The sequence below is a fragment of the Megalops cyprinoides genome, chromosome 4 (genome assembly GCF_013368585.1).
Source record: "Megalops cyprinoides isolate fMegCyp1 chromosome 4, fMegCyp1.pri, whole genome shotgun sequence".
NCBI classification, from domain to species: domain Eukaryota; kingdom Metazoa; phylum Chordata; class Actinopteri; order Elopiformes; family Megalopidae; genus Megalops; species Megalops cyprinoides.
In genome coordinates this window covers 25,911,167-25,934,709 of record NC_050586.1, presented here as the reverse complement: position 1 = coordinate 25,934,709, position 23,543 = coordinate 25,911,167, and the positions used below count along the sequence as shown (strand labels likewise).

The 23,543-nt window shown below is 41.6% G+C and overlaps 1 protein-coding gene across 7 annotated transcripts; it reads right to left on the bottom strand.

Annotated features, from left to right (window-relative positions):
* Positions 1-126: 126 nt before the first annotated feature.
* Positions 127-22,652, bottom strand: prune2 (prune homolog 2 with BCH domain). 7 transcript variants are annotated; one of them, XM_036527059.1, is made up of 12 exons: positions 22,592-22,652; positions 15,248-15,327; positions 13,683-13,904; positions 11,272-11,448; positions 10,755-10,854; positions 9,661-9,792; positions 8,854-8,940; positions 8,576-8,674; positions 7,017-7,058; positions 6,572-6,610; positions 2,065-2,112; positions 127-1,395 (listed from the first exon to the last, which is right to left on the bottom strand). In XM_036527059.1, exons 2-12 carry the CDS (start codon positions 15,303-15,305, stop codon positions 1,362-1,364), a joined length of 1,038 nt encoding a protein of 345 aa, XP_036382952.1. In that variant the 5' UTR covers positions 15,306-15,327; positions 22,592-22,652; the 3' UTR covers positions 127-1,361. The 7 variants fall into 7 exon arrangements, with proteins under 7 accessions (XP_036382952.1, XP_036382951.1, XP_036382955.1 ...); XM_036527058.1 differs by lacking the exon at positions 22,592-22,652 and adding an exon at positions 18,175-18,426; XM_036527062.1 differs by lacking the exons at positions 2,065-2,112; positions 22,592-22,652 and adding an exon at positions 18,175-18,427.
* Between the last annotated feature and the right edge of the window lie 891 nt (positions 22,653-23,543).

Sequence of the window (23,543 nt, the reverse complement as noted above, 5' to 3'; positions counted from 1 at the left end):
ATATTTTACATTTTTTCTTCTTTACATAATATAAAATATAATTTTTAAAATATATTTAAGTAAAAATGGTATTTCATATTCATGGCTTTCAGTGCCATTTCAACAAAAGAATAAGCTTTCCACGCATACAGGATAGTTAGATTAGATAGAATAGTTAATTTAGTCATACAACTTATTGCATTAGAGTGAAGAAGAACATTTCTTTACAGCATATGAGGAAACTTTCAAAGGGTTTAAATAAAGAGGAACTCCTCTGTGAAGTGTGCACTTTTCGTTAGTTCCATCAATCCAGATAAGAAGATCGATGTGATTTGTCTCTAAGGTTACCATCTCTAGGTAACCTGTGATAAATAATCTACTTCCTATGTGTGGCATGCAGAAATGCAGGGACCAGTACATGGTGGGGCCTTCATGTGCCCTAAACCATCAACCCCCAAGGAAGCTATGATTGATTCAAGTTAGTGAGACACCGATAACACATTTATGAATGTCTTTTTATCACATAACTCAGTTTTCATGACACCTTGCATGCTTATCATGGTCCTTTCAAACAACTTGCATTGCACTGAAACTAACTGGTTGCGTGAGTGCATCATTAGGTCAACCTGACCATTCACTGACTGATTTCTGTTTCTACAAACAAGTTCTAAATATCCATGACACATACTGTACCAGTCAAAAGTTTGGACCCATCTACTCATAGTTTTCCACATTTTCTGTTTTAAGGGAAAGCCTTTAGATCATAATGTCTTTGAATGCATGTTTCCGTTATCTTAATCAGGTGTCCAAACTTGTGGCTGGTACTGCATGTGCAAAGCTGTTTTATACCATACTGCAGCAATATGATCCATGACAGACAACTGTAGTGCATTTCCCTCTCAAACAGTCTCTCCCAAAGAAGTTGGTCAGCACATCTTTAAGTGATATATGTTCACATTCTCTAAATGAGGTGTTATTAATTGCAGAAAAGAACAAAGCTATTGTGTTTTTTAATCTTTTGTACATCATGGAGCTCCTAACATTTGAAGAAAGACAAAAACATGCACTATGAGTTGTTTCCTGATGGAAATTCTTTTCTAGTAATTGGTTAAGGCTTGATCATCTGCGTCAGTCTGCAAGTTGTAACGGTAAGAAAGGAAAGTGAGTATAGGAAAAAGGAAGCTGTTTAACAGTCAAGCTGATGCACTGCCATCGATTTATTATTACTCCATAAAGTTAGCACACGCATGGTATGAATTTATTTCTACTTTTTTGCAATCTACTTTACCGGAATAAGCTACAGAATGCTGGGAATTTAAGACTGTTAGTATGCTGTCAGGTCTCCAGATGAAGGTGGAGCTGCACCGTTCTGAGAACCACCCCTAAGAGCTGCTCCCGTTGACTGTCTGATCAATTCTATGAGAGCAAAACACAAAAAGAAGAAAATACACATTAGCACTCTGACCTCACTGGAATAACTCCTTGATCCAGTGGCACAAGTCTGCCACAGTGAAGACACCACAGTGGAAAAGACATGGAGAACGGAGAGACCAATGGGAGAGCACAGAATCTAATGGGACTGAGAGGAGACCATTGACAAGACAGGGACAGGATATCACCAGTAACTGCTGGTGCTGTCATACAGTTACAGATTGAAAGTTTCTGGGAAAAGCTTCCAGAGTGAGTTAAGATGACCTCTAAAAGGGAGGTCAGACAAGAAGTGGATTCAGGCTCTGGAAACAGAGTGCAAAAGTAGGATGGTGTTTCGACCACTTTGGCCTGCATTCACCAAAAAAGGTGTGTGTGTGTGTGTGTGTGTGTGCGTGCGTGCGTGTGTGCATTTGTCTGTCAGTGCATGTCACCGTTTCCCAGAGTCACCCTGAATAAGCTACACAAGATCAGGTGTGATCCACCCGAATAACCTGTAATTCAGGATCTCGATACACTTTGTCCATGTGTCCTTTTCCAATATTTCCATTCAGAGTGCTCAGATGAAAGTGAAAACCTCACCAGCCACCAGTATATTTCTTTTAATTAATGGGTGTGGGGCACAGCAGACATGAAGATGAGACATGCAAATCTTACTGCGGGGAGGGGGGTTTGGGCTCTGTTCCATTCAGAAAGCTGCTGTATCTAAACAGAGAGAGAATAAGAGAGATAGAGAGAGAGAAACAAAGAGAGAGAAAGGTGACACACAAACAGTATAACCCTACAACAAGAGACACACGCACAGACACACACACACAGAGACACATGTAGACACACACACACATACGCACACACAGTCAGTCATGCATACTCAAACCATTACTTTTTTTTGGGGGGAGGGGGGCAGTCTACATCTGCACATTTGTTAGGAGTACAGTTAAATGTACATTTTGTCATTTAGTAGATGCTTATACCATATGCTACAACTACAGTATACCCTAAAGTAAAACTACAGTATACCCTATCCCTATTGTAAAGCTACAGCATATCCTACAGCAAGACTATAACATGCCCTACCATAAAACTACAGCATACCCTAACCCTACAGTCAGAGGTGGACAACCCCAGCTTCAGAAAGTAAAAGTCCTGCCACGTATTTGTTCCACCCATACACTATACCAGCTGAGTTTAATTTAATTTAAATTAAACTTTTCAGCCAGGTAGAGGAGCTAATTAGTGAAATCACCTTGTTTAGTGAATGGCTAGAAGAAATACATGGTAGGGCTTTTACTTTCTGAAGCCAGGGTGTCCGCCTCTATCTACAGTAAGACAACACGTCCCACAGTGAAACTAGAATATACCCTACAGTAAAACTAAAACATACCCTACAGAAAACTACAGCATACCCTAACCCTACAGTAAAACTACAACATACCCTACTACGTACCTACATCATCCCCTAACCTACAGTAAAACGATATGTCTTACAGTAAAACTACAACATCCCATGAAGTAAAAGTACACAAATAAGTGAACATGAGTTATACTTGGGCTAAAAAGACACACTTGTGATGACAGTCTGGTGTGAAACTTGTTTGGTAAATGCAGAGGCTGTTGAATGACAGTGTTGCTATGTTGTGGCTATTCATGCTGCTGTGCCTTTATGCCCTTTTTGCACTGTCACTTTCACGCTTGTGAAAAAATACTTCTCTTTCTTTAATGGACTCTTCTTGAATTTCTGCAACAAATCCAGTTAACTGTTGAGTTGCAAAACGTCTGGATACCCATTTGACATTTGGAGATTTTCTGGCCTCATAACTTCTTTTGTAGGCCTATGTGACATTTTTTGCCCTACCCTCAAAGCTCCTAGGTGTTAAAAGCAGCTGTAATTTCATTTTCACTCATCTATTTTTAACTTGTCTACCCTAACTAATGTCCTGTGTGCAAATGCCTCAAAAGACTGAACGTCATTTCTGAAGTTTTACACAAATGTACAGGGCCTAGTTTCTGTACTGATAGAGCATTGTGGTAAAAAGGGATTGCACCTGGCCACAGGCTGAGTTTGTCTTGGTTTGGCTAATTGTGTAAAGACAGAATGATAATTTTCCACTCCAACCTCCTTTTTGAACTTCACTAAACACTGCCATAGTGAAACCTCTTATAAAGTTACCTGGAATCTTGTTTCAGAATCCTGTTTCAGACCTTGTTTTCATCATCAATCTTTCATCATCATTCTTGAAAAACTGGTTTTCAGTTAAATGACTTCTTTAGAACAAACCACATTACTGACACATTTCAGACAGATCTCCATGCGAGACTGCCAGGGTTAGACTTTGAGTCTTGAGTGGTTTGGGGCCTAGTTTCTGTACTGAGCATTGTGGTAAATGTGGCTTCCTAGGTTTTTTTTCTGTCTCAAACACTGGCATGCAACGCAGGCCCCGTATGAGTCCTAAACAGAGGTGGAAAACCCAGAAAGTAAACTCCTACCATGTATTTCTTCTAGCCATTCACTTAAAGGGTGATTTCACTAATTAGCTCCTCTACCTGGCTGAAGAGTTGTGCTAATTGAACTCAGCTGGTGTAGTGCATGGGTGGAACAAATACGTGGTGGGACTTTTACTTTCTGAAGCTGGGTTGTCCACCTCTGGTGCTGAATATTCTTTCCTAGTCATAATTCAGGCACGGACTGGCCATCAGGAAGTTCGGGAATTTTCCCGGTGGGCCGGTCTTCTGAGGGTCGGCCTTTTTTTCCCAACCCTGGCATTATATAGCCTATATACAGATATTCAATAGGTCATCTTAGCTGCAGCGACACAGCTGGTGCAATTCATAACAGCAGGTAGCAGTTATCATCACAACAGAAAGTATCTAAGTGCTAAGATAAAGGATTTATCTAAGCAGGTGTTTCTGCAGGTGATGATGCGAACAGTGACGAAGAGGCAGAAACATCAAAGAGGAGTGAGCAGGGAGCAGGTGCTTTGTCATGCTTACATATTATGTGCTGTGAACTAACTAAATGAACTAACTAAAGAACAAAATGTTTTTGTTAACCTTGGGATTTCAATGCTAGGGTGCTTTGTGTGAATATGTAGTGTGAATATAGTGTGCTCCTGTGGCTAGAGTTTGCTGGTTCTATGTGTTTAAACACTGTTGACTGCTTTGCAATATTTTAAATAATTCTTAAAAACAGGCTATTAAGTCAAATTAGGTGTCAGGTGATCATTCACATTAAATCAACTTTGAATTTTTGCTTTCTGTACACACAAACATGGGGAGGAAAACCTTGGAAAATTAGTTTCATTGTTTTACATATTAGCCTAACACAAACAATACAAATTAACAGATTGTGTTTTTTTTTTTTAAATTAATGATTCATTGACTGACAAACATGTTGTGTCAGTTCACATTTGGTGTATCAAACTGGGGCCGCTTGATAGCAAATTCCTGGGATGCTTTTCGTTGCCAGTCAGCCTCTGTCATAATTACATTTCCCCAAAAAGCAGTGATGAGAAATAGAAATGGATTTCTGCCATCAGGAATCTGGCATATCCACTGCAAGGGGTTGTAGCATCCAGCTACACCCTTGAACCAAACAGGTTTATCTTCAGCCTTCTGACACAGTTGTGTGTTTTAGTTATTTTGGTTAATTGGAACCAGCAAAGACAGAGAGAAGATAAAGACAGGCCATGAGCCAGACCAGCTTCCCTCTCCGCCAAGCAATCTGCGCCCTCCCCTGAAAAATCTGCCCTGTTCCTTATTCAATCTGCCCCCTCCTCAAAACATGTGCCCTCTCCTCAAACCTTCTATGTGTGACTGATGCTCTCTTTAGCAAGCCTGCATAGATGCCATCTGCAGTAAATTGGATTAGACATTAACCACTGTGTTAACGGTCTGTGTTTTAGCATCAAGCACCTTCACCTCAGGTGATGAGAGCACAGCCCCACCAGTATAACAACAGTTTTACAGAGCAACTGACAGTTCTTTACTATCAATGTCCGTGTACTTTCAATATTAACATTTTCCATTAGTTTTGTTCCAAGCTCCAGTACTTATGCCTTTTGAGTCTGCATGTGAAACATGAAAGTAACCATTTGCTATACAGTTTTGAAATGTGTCCTTTTAACTATAATGCACTTCTGTCACTAAAGCATGTACCATATTTTTTTCTGGCTATTGCTCACTGTACTTTTGCTCACGTTGTCACCCTTCTCTTTCACATCAGAATAACTTCATGCAAAAAGGTCTCTTTATCACATGATTAATGTAAGGTGGAGGACTTAGCCGCTGCCACTCAGGCCATATCTGGTTTATCACAGAGATATGGTTGCCAGGTGGCTAAGAGAACTCATAGGAACACACGCACAACTCTTACATCAATTAATGTTCTTAACTGTTTGTTAAATTGCGCTTTAATCACTGTCCCAGATACAATAGATATGAATTTCCATACAATGAAAGTGTTAAGGTTCATGAATGATGTGGGTATAGTGATACTTATATTTGGATTGGAGTCTGAAAAAGGGATTGCACCTGGCCACAGGCTGAGTTTGTCTGTGGTAATTGTGTAAAGACTGAATGATAATTTTCCACTCCAACCTCCTTTTTGAACTTCAATAAACACTGACATAGTGAAACCTCTTATAAAGTTACCTGGAATCTTGTTTCAGAATCCTGTTTCAGAATCCTGATCTTTTATCATCATTCTTGAAAAACTGGTTTTCAGTTAAATGACATGTCTTTAGAACAAACCACATTACTGACACATTTCAGACAGATCTCGAGATCAAATCTGCGAGACTACTTTAGTTAAGCTGGTAAATGACCTGAGACTTAGTACTGACTCTAAGAATGTCTTTTTCCTTGTCTTATTAGTCCTAAATGCAGCAGAGGATGCTGGATTATTAAATTACATTGGCTTGAAAATCGGGTTGGCCTTTCTGGTACAAGACGACAGTGGTATGGATAGATAGATCTGTTACTTAAATAAATCTTTGGACCTGACAATTTTCTCCAACTAGTTACTAGAGACTTTGGCAATTTTGTATTTTGAGAAGTCACACCAATAAAGCATAGCTGAGTGTGAGTTTGAATATGAAAGAGAAAGAGGAAAGGAGACAAAGACAAACAGACAGACACAGAGAAAATGAGACATCCTGGCTCTTACTTAGCAGTCTCTGCTGCCTCCTTCAGCTCTTCGTCCAGTCTGGAGTTCAAAGGTTAATTAGAAAAGAGAAAAACAAAAAGAGAAGGCAGGCATACAGTCAGGGGAGCGAAAGAAACAGCAAAGCAGAAACCACGGGTAGTGCATGCCAGTGGGGAAGGGTTATGAAGCAGGTTCCAGAAAGGTCCAAGGTGCCATTTTTTTTTTCAGCTGCAAGATTTGCCACTGAGGATTGTTCATGCAGGCATGGCTGGAAGCACAGCCTCACCAGCAGTAGGCGTGGCCATGATATCAGCATGACCTGAAGGGGGGCGTTAGTGCTAGCAGAGGGGTCAGGGGGGTCAGGAGGGTCAGGGGGGTCAGGGGGGTCAGGGGGGTCGGGGGGGTCAGGGGCAGGGGTTTATACAAACATTCATCAAACGGTCAGTAGACACAGGCTGCGGTTTACCTCATGCATGCAAATCGTTTAATACCCCTTTGGTCTTCGTACCTTCCAGGGAAAAGGCGGGAAGGAGCACAGTCAGGTGATGGGGCATTAGGAAGGAGTGTGGGTTCAGCTCTGCACTGGAGCTTACACTACACCCGCTCAAAATACTGCAAGGGTGCAGCAGTTGCCATGGAGCCCGCGCATGGAACACTGCTCACACTTCACAAATTTGCATATGCACCATGGGTAGTGAAACAGAGAAGTATCAATCAGGCCATGATAGGACCCAGCGAGGTGCAAACATATTTCTCAGGCAATACAGTACAACTTATACTGTAGGATAGCACCCCTGCAGTGCATAGGGGGGAAAGGAGAAGTCCTTTCTCCTTTAGTCTGCTATGCACAGACCAGAGTGCCCTGTGCTTTGGGAGAGGCTTCTTGGCTGTGTTTGCACAGCACTGTGACCCATGCACATCAATGGCAGTGCAGGACAAAGGAGAATAACAGGACCAACACACAATTAGCCTCTGAAGGGACACTAATTGTGTAACATATTTAAAAAGCTTTTATAAGTCACAATGTACATACTGTGTATTTTCATAGCAAATAATGCAGTTTGCACACAGTACAATCATACCTGGTTTTGACATAGGCTTGCAAGGATTATTTTTTTGGAGAATAAATGTTCATTGTCAGCCTTTGATTGTGGTTTTAATTGTCTTTAATTTCCCAGACAACCCCTTACGACAAGGTTCTGGCAAATAAAGTATGAACACTGAAAGCTCCACAAGAAAGCATAGCCTTGTGCCAGACTGCACAATATATATACACCCCAAGCCAAAATCTACATTCTTATGGCATATAGTCTGTATACTGCATGCACTGAGAAGGTATGGAAATAGAAAGCATGAACACTACCTTGCGTTACATTATTGTCATTTAGCAGACACTCTTATCCAGAGTAACTTACGTAGGTTACAATTTCATCTATTATGCAGCTAAATATTTACTGAGGCAATTGTAGGTTAAGTACCTTGCCCAAGGGTATAACAGCAGTGCCCTAGTGGGGAATCAAATCTTTTGGTTATGAACCCTGCTCCTTACCAATACACCACACTGCTGCTATACTGAACACATCAAAGCATAAGTTTGTGCCTGCAGAAAAGGACTTCACTGAAATATTCAGGCAAATTTCCATTGTGTTTGTTTAAGGTACTTTTTACTTCTCAGGAAAGCCATAGGTTGTCATGACAGGACAACTGTGTTGGAGAATATTACAGTCATTTCCAATAAAAATAAAATCCTAGCAAGCCTATGTTTAAGTCTCTCTAGGAATCCTCAGGGGCAAATACACCGACTAAAGCAAAGGTGTAATTTGTACACAGGGCTCTGTGGTACACAAAACAACATGTTAACTATGCTGAACCATGACCTTGTCTGGATTGTGTTATATCCTGGGAAACCAGGATATGGGATATATGTTTACCACCTACAGCACCCCACTCTAGACACCCAGAGCTCATGATGTTGACCCGGGGGTGTGACAATTTTGACTTTTAAGAAAAAAAAGTCCCACTCACTTGACGATGCTGTCAGGAATATGCACATACTCCATAGGAATGAGTTCCCGCAGCTCTGCCAGACTGTTCACATACTTAATCTTACTGCTGAATTTCGAACTGCGAAAGACAGAGAGTCAGAGATTCAGAAGAGTCTGAGACACACATGAATCAGACAACATGCAAGTCAGAGAGACTCAGGGGAGTCAGAGACATGCTGGAGTCAGATCATCAATACCTGGTAAATGGTCTGATGAGTCTATCTGAAAGGCAGTAATGACTATTTTTAACCCCTGTACCTGATAAAGGGTCTGGTCACAGCCAGGATGGTTCTGATAAACCAGGAGGGGTGAACGATGATGAAGGATTTCAAATTCTTCCTGAGTCTGCAGAATAAAGAGAGAAATACAGCTACCAGTGAGAGCAGATGTGTCATACAGAGACAGATTGAGAGTACGTGTGTATGTGTGTGCATCTGATCTCTCCTGATGATGATGATGATGATGATGATGATGATGATGGACTACACTTATGTAACACCTCAGTGTGACATAATGGTAGCCTTGAGTTGGACACCTTGACATGTATATTTATGTTTGTTTCTACAAATATATGTGTGTGTTTGTAAGCATGTTTGCATATTTCTGCATTTATGTGTCTGTGTGTGCGTGTGTGTGTATAAGGTATTTGCATTTTTGAACTGCCATTTGGTTACATAGGCCACACGACATCAAAGACATTCCGATACTGATGTCTGACTTGCCTAGCATCAGCATCTGATAGCTATCTGATAAATGATTGTGTATGTCTTCATTATTGAAAGCTTTTTGTCAAGTGTGTGTTGGGTGTGTGTGTGGGTGAGTGCATGTGTATGTATAAGGTATTTGCATTTTTGTATTGCCATGTGGTTACATAGGCCACACGGCATCAAAGACATTCTGTTATTGGCATCAGCTTCTGATGGATATCTGATAAATACCTGTGTATGTTTTGTTTGTAGTAGTGACACCTGGTTATTTTGTTGAGTCTGTGGTGTGTGTGTGTGTGTGTGTGTGTGTGTGTGTGTGTGTGTGTGTACTGTGCAGTGTGTGTACATGTGTTCTTACCTCCTGTCTATCATGTGGTAGCACTTCTTCAGCCAGCCCAGTCCCGGCATCCTCCTTCGGGGTGTGGCTCCATTCAGGTACACAATCATGTAGTCCTCTGCCACCATCAGCTCCAGTGTGCTGATCACATACCTGTAGCCAGGGGCCATTAACACACCCTCACACCTTTCCTTTGGCTCCACAATACTGTTACTGAGCCTCCCTATCAAATCAACCGCAGGCCTTGGGACACCAGATATAAGAATCAGGCTCACGCTGAGCCGGCAATTTAACTGCTATGGAAATTCTAGCTAGTGTTTTAACTCGAATGTTGCAAAGACCCACTCAGTATCGTAAACTTCACTAAAGTGTGGCTGTTTAAATGTTAGATGGGAACGTGCCCCTTGATGAAAGCATCAACCTGGGTAATGGATGCTAAAATTAATAATGAATGACTTAAACACCTACGTGTTAAATATATTTCTTAGCTTGTCCACACAGACACCTCCATCCATCCATTTCTACAGTTGGACTTTACTGAAGTTAATGGGATTAAGTGCTCATTCCTGGTACAGCAGGAAGATAAGGTGCACGTCGCTGTATAAATAACATTCATTTATGCAGGTACAAACTCTTGCAACATGTGACACATTATCCTCTACTGCCTCTGCACAGCTCAAGGGCACTATGAAGCTTTACTCTTAGAAAGAGCTCACAGCATCATGACACTATGTTCAAAGTAAAGGATTAAAGCCTTGTGATATTCTTCACAGCCCACTACACTTCATTCACAGGAACAGCTGTTATAATAATAATATTGTAACAGCTACTGCAATATTTTCTTATACAAAAAAGCAAACAGTAAAGCTTTTCTCACAGTTAAAAGCTACAAGTCTTGTTATGCCTTAGAAACAGAAACAGTATTGCTGAGCTTTACTCACATGGAGAGCTTAGAGTGTTGTCAGGCTTTATTAAGAAGAAAAACTTACAGTATTGTTGGGTTTTACGCACAGGAAGAGCACACAGTATTATTAAACTTTACTCACAGGAATAGCTCACAGTATTATGAATTTTACTCACAGGAAGAGCTCACAATATGGTTAAGCTTTACTCACAAGAAGAGGTTCTCCATGACGTAATGATAATCATCTCGGCTACTGTCGGGAAGGAAGCATGCGGCAAAGACGATGATGGCATTGAGGTCTCCATAGTAACCTTAGTGGTGTGAGAGAGAACATCATTTTGGCATTTCATGGCATGCTTTATCAACAAGTAGAAGAGTATCACATCTGTCCCACTTTTTCACGGTGTATGCACTAAACCAATGATATGTATACTGCTGGCAAACACAATATACTGTATGATAGTGTACCAGAAATAACATAACCTTTAAAAATATGTTATAATGTGCACATAATAAGGAATGGACTCAATACCTTTCTTTGACCTTATAACCTGATTGGATCTTACATGTTTATCATAACAGAATAGCTTATTTTTAAAAAGGCAGAAGGAAGTAAAAAGCCTTTTTTAAAAGTACGTTACTTTATTGTGTTCTGTTCCCCCCCTGAGGGCTGGATATCTGAGAGCAGGCCTGCACTGTCTTGTGGTTTCTCCCTCCCACCCCCTCACCTCCATGTGAGATGACCTTCTGGTAGGGTTCGATGCTCCTCATGTCGATACGATGTTCCTGCTCGCCGATGATGACAGTCCGCCACAGTCGTGTGTCCTGCCTCTCTTCCTCTGCACTGTATTCTGGGATAGCCTCCCTGGACTCCCTGGGCACTTCCTGACTGGCTGCCTGAGATTCTGTTGCAGAAATACAGTATACTACTCTGTTACTGTCAGTCATTAAACATCACACAGAAGTGCAGTAAATTAATAAAGTGATTCCTCTGCAACAACAATGAAACACTTTGGTGTTGGTCCTTAAATTGATGATTTCAGCATGTAAAATCATAATCACAAAAACCACAATTTTATTTATAAGGGCACAGATAGACCTGATTACAATAGCTTTGTATTTTTCAGCAAAGCCCACCAGGGAAATGTAGAGAACCTGTGCTCAAAGACATGAACAGCGCTCCTTAGTTTGTGGGCAGCCAACTCTCACTGAACCCTCACAAGACCAAACAATGCTGTTTGGTGCCACGCAAAAACTGGGACATGCAGGTACACTGGAGACCATATCATACACAGGAAGTTTGCTGTTGCTGTGGGTCACCTTGTTACCCTCCCTGGGTGTCATCCTGGACCCACATTTACAGTGACCAGCTCATGAGGGACTGGTAACATGCTGTCAGGCTTGGGAGGCTTAAACTGGGCAGGTGCTTTCATTGCCAAGAATGTTTATTGCATTATTGTATAAACCTTTGTAATAATGTTATTGTTTATGGACCATTATCCCACTTGGCTACCAAGTCTTGCACAGAGCCTTGATAAACAAGCATATCGCTATGGAGACATTATTAAGTAATGGTGGGTTCTCCAACACACTGGTTGGAGAACCCACCAAGTCTCAACACCCTGGTAGCTGTTTCCAAGATGATGTGACACATCACCTGACAGATGACAGATGTATTCAAATGGGACCATCCCCCGCTGTGCTTAGAGGGGTCACAAATGCAGCACCTAGAGCCTCCCTAATAATGAGACTCATACGTTGTGACTGCTTAACAAACTCATGACTTTGCATAGAAACAGCCTTCTGTTCTCCTCTGAACTGGAATCAATAAGAATTTTCTCTGACTCTCAGTGTAGTTTTAGAGTGCAGTGACATATCTGTGTGTCTCATCTATCATGTACATATGAAACAGATCAGACTAAACTGATAAGGGGTGACTGTGTAGCATAGTGGAAGTGATCAGGGCTCGTAACCAAAAGGTTGCTGGTTTGATTCCTCACTGGAGCACTGCTTGGGCAAGGTACTTAACCCAGAATTGCTTCAGGAAATATCCAGCTGTATAAATGGATAATGTGTAAAAATTGTACCCTGTGTAAGTAGCTCTGGATAAGAACTAAATGCTAAATGCCATTAATGTAATGGAATGAAACTCCCATGTTTTATACAATATGTGATTTGGTAATATTATATAATGTTAAATACTTCTTTGTTACTGACCAAAGGATTCTCTGAAAATTAGTGACATTTTTCCTGAGACTACCACAGTGATATAAATAAATCAAACATGTTTTCTCCTGCCACTGAGATGTAAGGAGGATGGTATGTACGCCAGGGCCCTGGGGGAGAAATCTTTCGCTGCAGTGAACTTGCTTTGTCACTTCTCTCACACTGGGTCACGTGTGTGACATCCACTGTACTGCCCTCTAAACCTCAAAGTAAGCACCTCTAAAAGGTTTGTCAATGAAATAATTAAATGTTTACAATTCATATAATATATTAGTGCCATAAACATGTCCTTAACAACAATAATTTTGCCTATGGAAATGTTGTACATACAGTAGAAAATGCCATGCAACCAACAGACCTGCATGCAGGGACAGCTGCTTCAAGACCCTCTGGCACGCCTTGCCTGAGGCTTCATTTCCTCTTACAATCAGCCAGTGCCTTTTAACACACTTCCTGGACCACAGGCCTGGTGTATCAGTTTTTCCAAGATGTAAAACTAACAGACATTGCACAGCCAAGTTAGTGTTACAATATACTGTCAGCAAAGAGTAGTGGAACCCTTAAAACTGTTAAATTAGCTCTCACAACTTGTATAATAATGTATCGGAGATTAATAATGTATTGGAGAACTCTCTTGCAGGGTCAAGTCCATTTTCTCATGGTTGAGGTCATGTTTTAATGCATTAACTGAATATGCCAGGGGCAAGATTCAACTAATTTTTCAGTTCAGCCAACCTACCAGTCAATTCCACTCAGCCTACTCTCTCTATGTACAGTATACACACACACAGAGTACATAGCTATCAGTGTTTGTGTTCATGTGTGTTTGCGTGTATATATATATGTATGTGTGTGTGTGTTTGTGTGTGTGTCTGTGTGTGTGTGTCTGTGTGTGAATGTGAATGTGACTCACCCTCCCATTCTAGCTCAGTGTTATGGCCGGTGTACTCGAGTGAGTCAGCCTCATCGGGCGTGTCCAGCTCGTCCACGTTGATGTCCAGGTCATCGGGTGTGTCCAGGGCATCATCGGAAAGGATGGAGCCCTCACTCTGGTCCAGGGACAGGTTTATCTCTGGTGCCGAGAGCTTCTTCCTCTGGGGGTGGGCGCCATGGAGCTCCAGAGAAGAAGGGGGAGCTGGAACACACAACATTCAAACTCCACTATACTCTAAGCACATTATCCATACTCCACAATACACAGTACACAGTATCCATGCTCCACTACACTCTACACACAGTATTTATACTCTGATACAATGGTATGTGTAGTATCTGATTATCGATATAATAGTCTCCTCGTCAACAATGCACAAAATACAGTATATATACTCCACTAAACACTCAAGACAGTATCCATACTCCACTATATTCTACACACAACATGGATAATTCACACAATATACATATTGCAGTAAACACCATCCCCATTCTATATGATGTCATACAAAGGATTGTAGTATATCTTCGAGACCAACCAACCGCTGATGATTCTATTAACTTTTTTTATGCACATTGCCATGGATAAAAAGTGGACATCAACAATAAGCAATTTAAAAAATCTTAAACATTAAATGGAAGCAAAAGGTTCCACTGCCTTGACCTTTCTAACCCCTGGTCACCACCATGTACACTGTCTTGTAGGCTGTTGATGTTAACTTGGGTAACTAGTTTTCCTAGCGATTCCAGTTTTCCATCGCTCCAATCGAGTTTCATTTCAGTGAGATAAGGTGTCTCATCAGCCGAAACCAACATATTGCAACTGTTCCATTACACTGTGCACATTTACCCACATGCACAGAACAATACTACCTCCATCACTTAATCCCCACTGCAAACCTTGTACTATTTATTTTCATTCCTTAAATACCATAGTTATTTTTATTGGCAGTAGGTAGTTTGCAGTGAGAGGACAGCATTCAGTTTTGGGAGACACACAACGCACAGGAGCAAGATACAGTCAGTTGCTCCAATTCTAGACCAAGACATATGCAGATAGGGAACTCCAGAAAGTTGTGCTGTCATCAAATGGTAAGCATTTTGAATGTTCATTGCATTCTCAGATTATAATCCTTAAGTAGTATAAGACATTTTGTGTGTAAATGAAGACGAGAACCTCTGTTATTTTCTTCCTTTGTCCTCAGTGGAAATGAGTTTTTCTTTGATGCTGCAACCCTGGTCTTGATAACATGGATGTCCATAGTTTTTCCTTTGTGTTAAGTGTTTCAAAATGTGTAGGAAAATATTTACACAAATGAAAATGGACTTAAATTGTAAGTAACAATTGTAAGCTTGTATTATATAGCATTCATTGCCTGATTGATTGAAGAACAAATTATCGCTCTGCCCCTAATTTTCACCAAGATGAGCCATTTTAGAGCAATCTGACCAAAAATTTCCTTCTGGGCGTGCCCCTGGATAGTGCCTGGAAAGACATATAGTAAGACAAACTCCTATCAGGGAGGGAAGAGGGTGGGTCACCTGGCCTGCTCTCTGCCTCATCAGGACTCATCATGCCATCTTCATGAGGGACATCCATCGCAACATCATCCAGAGCAGTCCTGCAGGAGGACAGAGAGACAACATGTCACTCAAACACACATACACACACACACACACACACACACAAACACACACTGCAACAGGAACAAGCCCTCAAAGTGGTTCCACTCCCTGGTTGACTGGATCTAGACCACACTTTCCAGCCATTCTGGCAAAGCTGACCTGAAGGCAATCCATGCCTTATTTACATCTCCCTTGTGTAAAGTACCATTTAGGGAGTGTGTAGGGTGAGCTTTGGTGAGTTGCTAGTACTAGGATTTTTGACTGTGTGTTGAACCTTTTTTGTCTATGAAACAGAATTGGTGTTTTGAACCTGGACCATTATTTCATTACTCTTTTTGCCTGCTGCTTCGGATTTGTTTGCTTCACTGATCGCAAGCTTAGCTGGCCAGTTTTACAGACGAACCACCACCATCCAGCTAGTTTAAAGAATGGAGATTGTATTTGTTGCTACATTTTGGTTTTCCTGCTATTCTTGACAGTGCTCCCCCTTTAAAACTATGTCCTTGTGTTGTGTCTGTCATTCTGTTGCACAACTCTGTTCTCACAACAAACAGACACACAGTCTCACAAACAAGCTTGCACGCTTGTACTCTCATACGTGCACACTTTCAGGGCTGGCCCTAGGCAAGATTTTGCTGCATGCATGCACGCACACATACACAGCAGCGCATGGCTTTTAGCAGGTTTTGTAAGAGAAAAACAGACGGATGGTACTGAGCTGGTAAAGGTAACATTTGCCTTAGCTAGCTCCACCGCGCACTGCAATCAGACTGAGTAGACAACACTTAAGATTTTCAATTAAGATGCAAAAGTGACGCAAATGTGTTAACTCTTTGGGTTTTTACAAAACATGGCATCTCACCAACAGATCATTCCAAATGCTGGCCAGTGTATTTCACCAGGCCTCCAGCTCTGCTGTGGTTCTACCCCTCTCAGAGCCCCAAAGAGCACAAAGGAAAAAGGAGAATTCATTTAGCAGCTGGGGGTCTCAGAGATGGGTGGGGCTTGCACAAATGCTATGTACAGCACCACATGAGATGTCCACAGAGAGATGCGTGTCCACTGTGAGACCACAGACCGTCTCCATTTCCACACATTTCCATAGTGATTATTCCATACAGATAGGATTTTTCTGCGCTCACACCCACATGCATATATGGACACATGCGTGCACACACATACACACACATGCACGATATGGTACCCATTTCAATGGAACTTGTAAAGGTGATGTGTACTAGAGCAGAGACCTGGGAAACACTTGAACACAAACACTGGCAAACTGTTAGACTTGTGAAGTAAAGCCAGCAGGAGACAAACCTTCAAACTGCTGAGTTTGTAAACACACAAGGAGGAAGAGGATACTGCAGCAAATACCCATACACACGCACACACTCACAGATACACACACACACACACACACACACACACACACACTCACAGATACGCACACACTCACAGATACACACACACACACACACACACACACACTCACAGATACACACACACACACACACACACACACACACGCCACACACACTCACAGATACGCACACACTCACAGATACACACACACACACACACACACACACTCACAGATACACACACACACACACACACACACACACGCCACACACACTCACAGATACACACACACACACACACACACACACACACACGCCACACACACACACACACACACACACACACTCACAGATACGCACACACTCACAGATACACACACACACACACACACACACTCACAGATACACACACACACACACACACACACACACACACGCCACACACACACACACACACACACACACTCACAGATACGCACACACTCACAGATACACACACACTCACAGATACACACACACACACACACACACACTCACAGATACACACACACACACACACACACGCCACACACACACACACACACACGCCACACACACACACACACACACACACACACACACACACTCTCACAGATACACATTCACATGCTCACATCATACATCATGATCATATTCACACACATAATCAAATGAATACAGACATAAACACAGAGACATGCTAACAATACTCACACACAGACATACATGCTTTCTTCCTCAATCTCTCTCACACACACATACATTCACATCCATACCCACACTCACATACACACACATTCTCTCTCTCTCATACACACATGAACACTCACATGCGTACACACACTTACACACACATTGTCTCTCTCTCTCACCACACTCATACACTCACATTCATACCAACGATTATGCTTTGCCCAAATGTTGCAGTGATTTGAGATCCGGGCTCTGGTTTAAAGACATAGATGGTTTATTTGAGCATTACTGCCTTTCTGGTTTCTCCTATCGCTAATCCTTCACAGCAGAGAATCTGTTATATCACCACGTTCCAATTCTACTTCAATGCATCCTGTCACACACACCCTGCCAATCAACCCTCATGATAAAGAGAAAGTAAACAGTACTGCCATGTATGGGTTATTGGTGTTTTAATGCATCAGAGAGCAAAGATGTTTTCTAGACCAAAAGCCCTCTGCGCTACACTGAACGGCAGATACTGGCAACACATTAGTGTAGACGCTCACATTTTAACAACGAGAAGACATTGTGCTCTCACAGAGCATTTCCTCTCTCTGTCTTTCTCTCTTACACACACACACACACACACACACACACATACACACAAGCTACATCAAAAGCAGCAACAACAACAGCGCCATCACAGCACAATCTCTGCATCACCCAGCTGTGTTTTCCCTGAACGGCCCCCCCCATCGCTGTGGCTATACTGAGGGAAGGACTCACCGCTTTAAAGACCAAAATCAGCGCTCCTTTGCCTTTTCCTCCCCTGGTTTCAGAGCATGTGATGCTGACTCGGTTCTCTCTGCCTTTCTCTCAGTCGTGCTCTCTGTCTCTCTCCGTCGTTCTCTCTGTCTCTCTCAGCATCCCCCTGCCTCCACCATTTTGCGGTCACATGACCCAGGCTGCGACTCTAAATAAAGATGCTGATCACCTGCTCCCCCAACGGCCCCAGCAGTGCGATGGAGAAGAGCGCAGCGACTGCGCGGCTGAGACTGCGTAGCTGATTGGACAAAGGGGGCTTTGCGCGTCTGGAAGGGAGACAATGACCAGACCCTCGAGGTGCCCCTCATGCAACCCCCCCATCCCCCAGCTGCAGACTCGCACAGCCAGCTATTGTCAGCACCTCCCAAGGGAGGAGATAAGGAGGATGGGGGAGGCAGAAAGGGGGAGAAGCAATATCTGTTTGAGCTGAGACAGAGAGACAGAGGAATCATAGTGCAGGTAGCAGTGAAAACCACATCTCCCATGATGCAGTGGGACAGAAGAAGCCCACACTCTGGGACAATAAATAGGCTAAAATATTTTTATTTCAATACCATCCATGATTAATTTTAACTGTAGTAATAAGAATTCCTGGAAGAGAAGAATACATTTCTCTCTGTACTAGTTCAGGGAGAAACAGAGCTGTGGACTCAGAGAGGTGCACACAGGGATAGAAGGATATCAGCTCAGCTGTTCTTTCAGTTCTTTGAAAGTCTTGCAGAGACCACTCATATCACATACATATACATGTATATACTGTACACACATATGCGCACACACACACACACACACACACAGCCCAGTTCAGCAGCCGCTGCGACCTCCCTGTTGCCAGGCAACCACACATTGTTGATAATGTGAACCCAAGCTTGAAACTGCTTTGTGCATTCCAAACTCTTTGGATGAATTAACTCACTTCAGTACTTCAGACTATTCATCACTTCACTGTGAATTAACATATACATTTTGAACAGAGGTTACTATTGTATCTGTCTCTTGACAGCAGGTACAAAAAATCCTCACTCAAACAGTAAACTAATTGATTTCATTACTGACAGTTCCTAGTGTGCAAGCCCAGATCCCCCAGGGCTTTTCCTCTTTCAATAGAATGAACCAAGTGTTTATGGAACCAAGTGTTTTTTTTCCTTTTCGTTTCTCCTCACAAGTATTTGTTGTGATGTCTAGAATCAAAAATATTAAACAACACACAAGGAATTATGCCATTGATCAAAAAGGTGTTGCACAAATCAAATGGGTGTGTGTTTGGAATGCAGAGGCACAGGAACAGTTGCTTGTAAAACCAGTATTGTCAGCTCCAAACCCCACCTCAACTTAAACAGAGCAACTGATTTTTTTTTTCCAAAAAAATGTGCTTGTTCACAATGCTTAACTAATCTTACATTGGTACAGTCAGTACAGTTGCCAGGAAAAGGGCCTGACAAAGAGGTTTTACATAATAATCAAAATTTTGACCTTTGACATTTGAACTGAAGGGCCAATCTAGATTCAAAATGTCATGCTAATAATATAATATTATTGTCATTTGGCAGACACCCTTATCTAGAAGGACAAGCTCCACAGACAGAACAGCACTACCCACGTGTAAATAAGTGTCAGTGCCAAACATTGTGTTGAGACAACATATGAGACTGACATATAAATGCAATTTTGTTGTGTCACAACCTAAAACCTTGATCAAATTATGTGCTAAGAGCACAGAAGTTAAACATTTTTTAAAAGAAAATCTTCACTGGAAAAGTTTTCCCCCCCCCCCCCCCCCCCTTAGCAATAACATTAATAAATAAATAAAATAAAATAAATAAAAATCAATTGCCTTCACAATTCACACAAATTGTTGGCTGGTCTCCAGCTGAAGTGTTCAGCAGTTTACATTGAGCACATCTGTCTTTGTAAAATTAAATACATCTGTCTGTGTGAGATCCCATCATTGGGCATTCCATACAATGAAATATGAAGTCAAAGGGCTTGTTACAATCGTAGGAATAACATATGCAAACAGATATTGGCAGATCCTTCAGCAAAACCTAGAGTCGACTGTAAAAGACCTGAAACTGGGATGGAGATTCATCTTTCAACAGGACAATGACCCCAAACACAGAGCCAAAGCAACCCTAAAGTGGCTAAAAAAAGAAAGTGAATGTCCAACAGTGGCCAGTCCAGACATAAACCCAGTAGAAAATCTGTGGCAGGAGCTGAAGATTGCCATCCACTGCTAGTCCCAATGCGCAACAACTACAGCAAAGTGGGCAAAAATGAACCCCACAAAATGTGCAAACCTTGTGAAAATGTACCATGAAAGACTTGAGGCTGTAATTGCTGCAAAAGTGGGAGCAACTAAGCACTAAAAACAAAATAACTTAAGGAGGTGAATCCTTATACAAGCTTGATTTTTCCATTTTATATTTTTCATATAATTTTCTTTTTCAATAAAAACAAATGGGTGGCAGTGTAGCATAGTGGTTAAGGAGCAGGACTCGTAACCGAAAGGTTGCCGGTTTGATCCCCGCTGGGACACTGCTGCTGTACCCTTGGGCAAGGTACTTAACCTGCAATTGCCTCAGTAAATATCCAGCTGTATACATGGATAACATTGTAAAGAACTGAAACCTTTGTAAGTCGCTTTGGATAAAAGCGTCTGCTAAATGAATAAATGTAAATTTCCCCCCATTAAAGTGCTCAGTATGTTTTGTTTATTGTAGGGAAACAATCCATTCATATGTATTAAAATTTCAAGTTGTAACACACAAAATGTGGTAAGACTCCAAGAGGGTGAATACTTTCTCCAGCCATTTTATGTATCATTACAAATATAATGCTAGCACACACTGCACACATGCAGGTAAAACTCCACATGCCCAATTATATAAAACTGAAATATACTTCCACATACATAATTGCACATGAGAGAGACAAAAGATCACGCTTTATAGTTATAGTTTTATTTTAGTAGCTCGTTGTATAATCATAAAATGTGTACCTATATGATACAAATCTGAATAGAAAAATACCTATAAAAAGTATCTGAATGATGGCAAATGGCTGATTGTATTGGTCCAAGGCACAATGTGTTTATTAGGTTTGAATAATGACACCAAAATTTGCAGTAATTGTTCTCCACAGCAACATGTTAATCACAAATGTCAGCTTGTCAGGTTAATGCCATTTGGAGTTTAATGCTAGTTTTGGTCTTATAATCATTCAGGTTTGGTAGCAGTATTCACCCTGACCCATACACGCTGAGGCAGAATTTGGCTGACTGACCTTTAGTTAGTTAAGTAAATGCAGTTGAACTGAATTTGAATCCAGTAGGTTTGGTAACAGTGGAAACTATTAAATAAACCACTTGATCATGTACCAATGTGTAAAAAGAAGGAACTTTGACATATTAACTTAGGAAATATTAATATGTAGCCAGCTTCTCCATCAGCCCACATGCACAATGAAAAATATGCATATTTATTTATTAAAAATCCCACCACCTACATAATGAAAAACATTACCCAGAACTACATACAGCTCTTCCACCATCCCCAGCACAAACTACACTACCCAGAACCACACACAGTTATCCCATCACCCCCAGCACAAACTACACTACCCAGAACTACACACATCAATCCCAAGAATAAATTACATTGCCCAAAACTACAGACAGCCATCCTCAGAATAAACTACACCCCCCAAAACTACATGCAGCCATCTCTGGTCCTTTCTTCATGTTTTCCCAATATGTGTTTAGCTGAGTTTCCCTTCTAGGCAACACCCTGGTCTGCACACTTCTTAGGCCCCGCTTACACTTGGTTTTAAAATGCGTCCTGGGCGAAGTGTAAACAGGGCCTTAGCTGCCAAAGGTGTCGTATCTACATAACCCAATAGCACTGCCCCATACTCTGCACTCTCACTTCCACAGCTCCACACACAAAGGTGGATTTTAAAGTACTGATAAGACAGTGATATGTATCTGCTTTTTGTGCAATCTTTCCATGGGTGACACTAAAATCCAAAGAATGTAAAACAGCACACCCTGTGCAAATTTCACGTGTGGTACAATCACCCCCTGCAGTCATGCATGATACCTGACACCTGAGCTAAACCTGTTACTCCTCGGTGTGCTGTATTGTGTGAGAGGGAAAAGACAAACGCTCAAAACGACAGAAAACTCACTTACTGTGGGCACCAGTACCAGCATGCTCACATCCACAGTTGCACACACACACACACACACACACACACACACACACACACACACACACACACACACACACACACTCACATACAAGCTAGTTTAAATTATTAGTGAAACCATTTAGACTGGCAAAACTCTGAAGGCTGCTTTCTGTCTGATTTGAACACTCACCTGTGTTTGTTTCAGAGCCTCTCTAGCCAAGCAGGAAGTGGGAAATATTTGCATGGGGCCGATCTGACCACAAGTGTCACTGCTACACGCCACCACTTAGGTCCAAGGGTTATTCCACTGTGTACCAGTCCCTTTCTCAGTAACCAGGCTAGGCCCAGAGTGAGTCAAAGCCTTCCACGGAAACTCTTCACTGGTGTGACATTACAATGAAGGTAAACTGTAGGATTCATTCATTGTCACTCCCCACCCGTCCTCTAAAAACACATACGGTACATACACACTAGTACATACACACACACCACACACACACACACACACACACACACACACACACACATATACATACGCACAGACACACAAACCATATGCAAACACACGCACTGTAAGTACACATGCACATATTTAAAAAACAAACACACACACACAGACACTACATTAATATCTTGGACATGTAAAAAATACTTAGTAATACATCCAGAGAGAGTTATAAACACACACACACACACACAAACACATACACACTACATTAATATCTTAGACATTTTGGAAATACTTAGGAAATACATCCAGAGAGACTTATAAAATATATCCAGAGTGACTTATAAACACACACATATATACGCATGCACAGACACACACACACCATATGCAAACACACACACTGTAACTGCACATGCACACATTTTAACACACACACACACTGTAACTGCACATGCACACATTTTAACACACACACACCATGGGCTATGAAGACCATTTAAAACACAAAAGATTTCTGCCACCTTGTGGAATAAAATCATAATGTATAATTCTCCTTCTTCACTGCATATGATAAGCAGCAATATTATGTTCATATATTCAGACAGGGCCAGCCCAAGAGCAATGCTGAACAGAGCACAGGAGATAACACCAGAACTCGTTAGCCATTTAAAAGCACAAGATGTCAGAACAG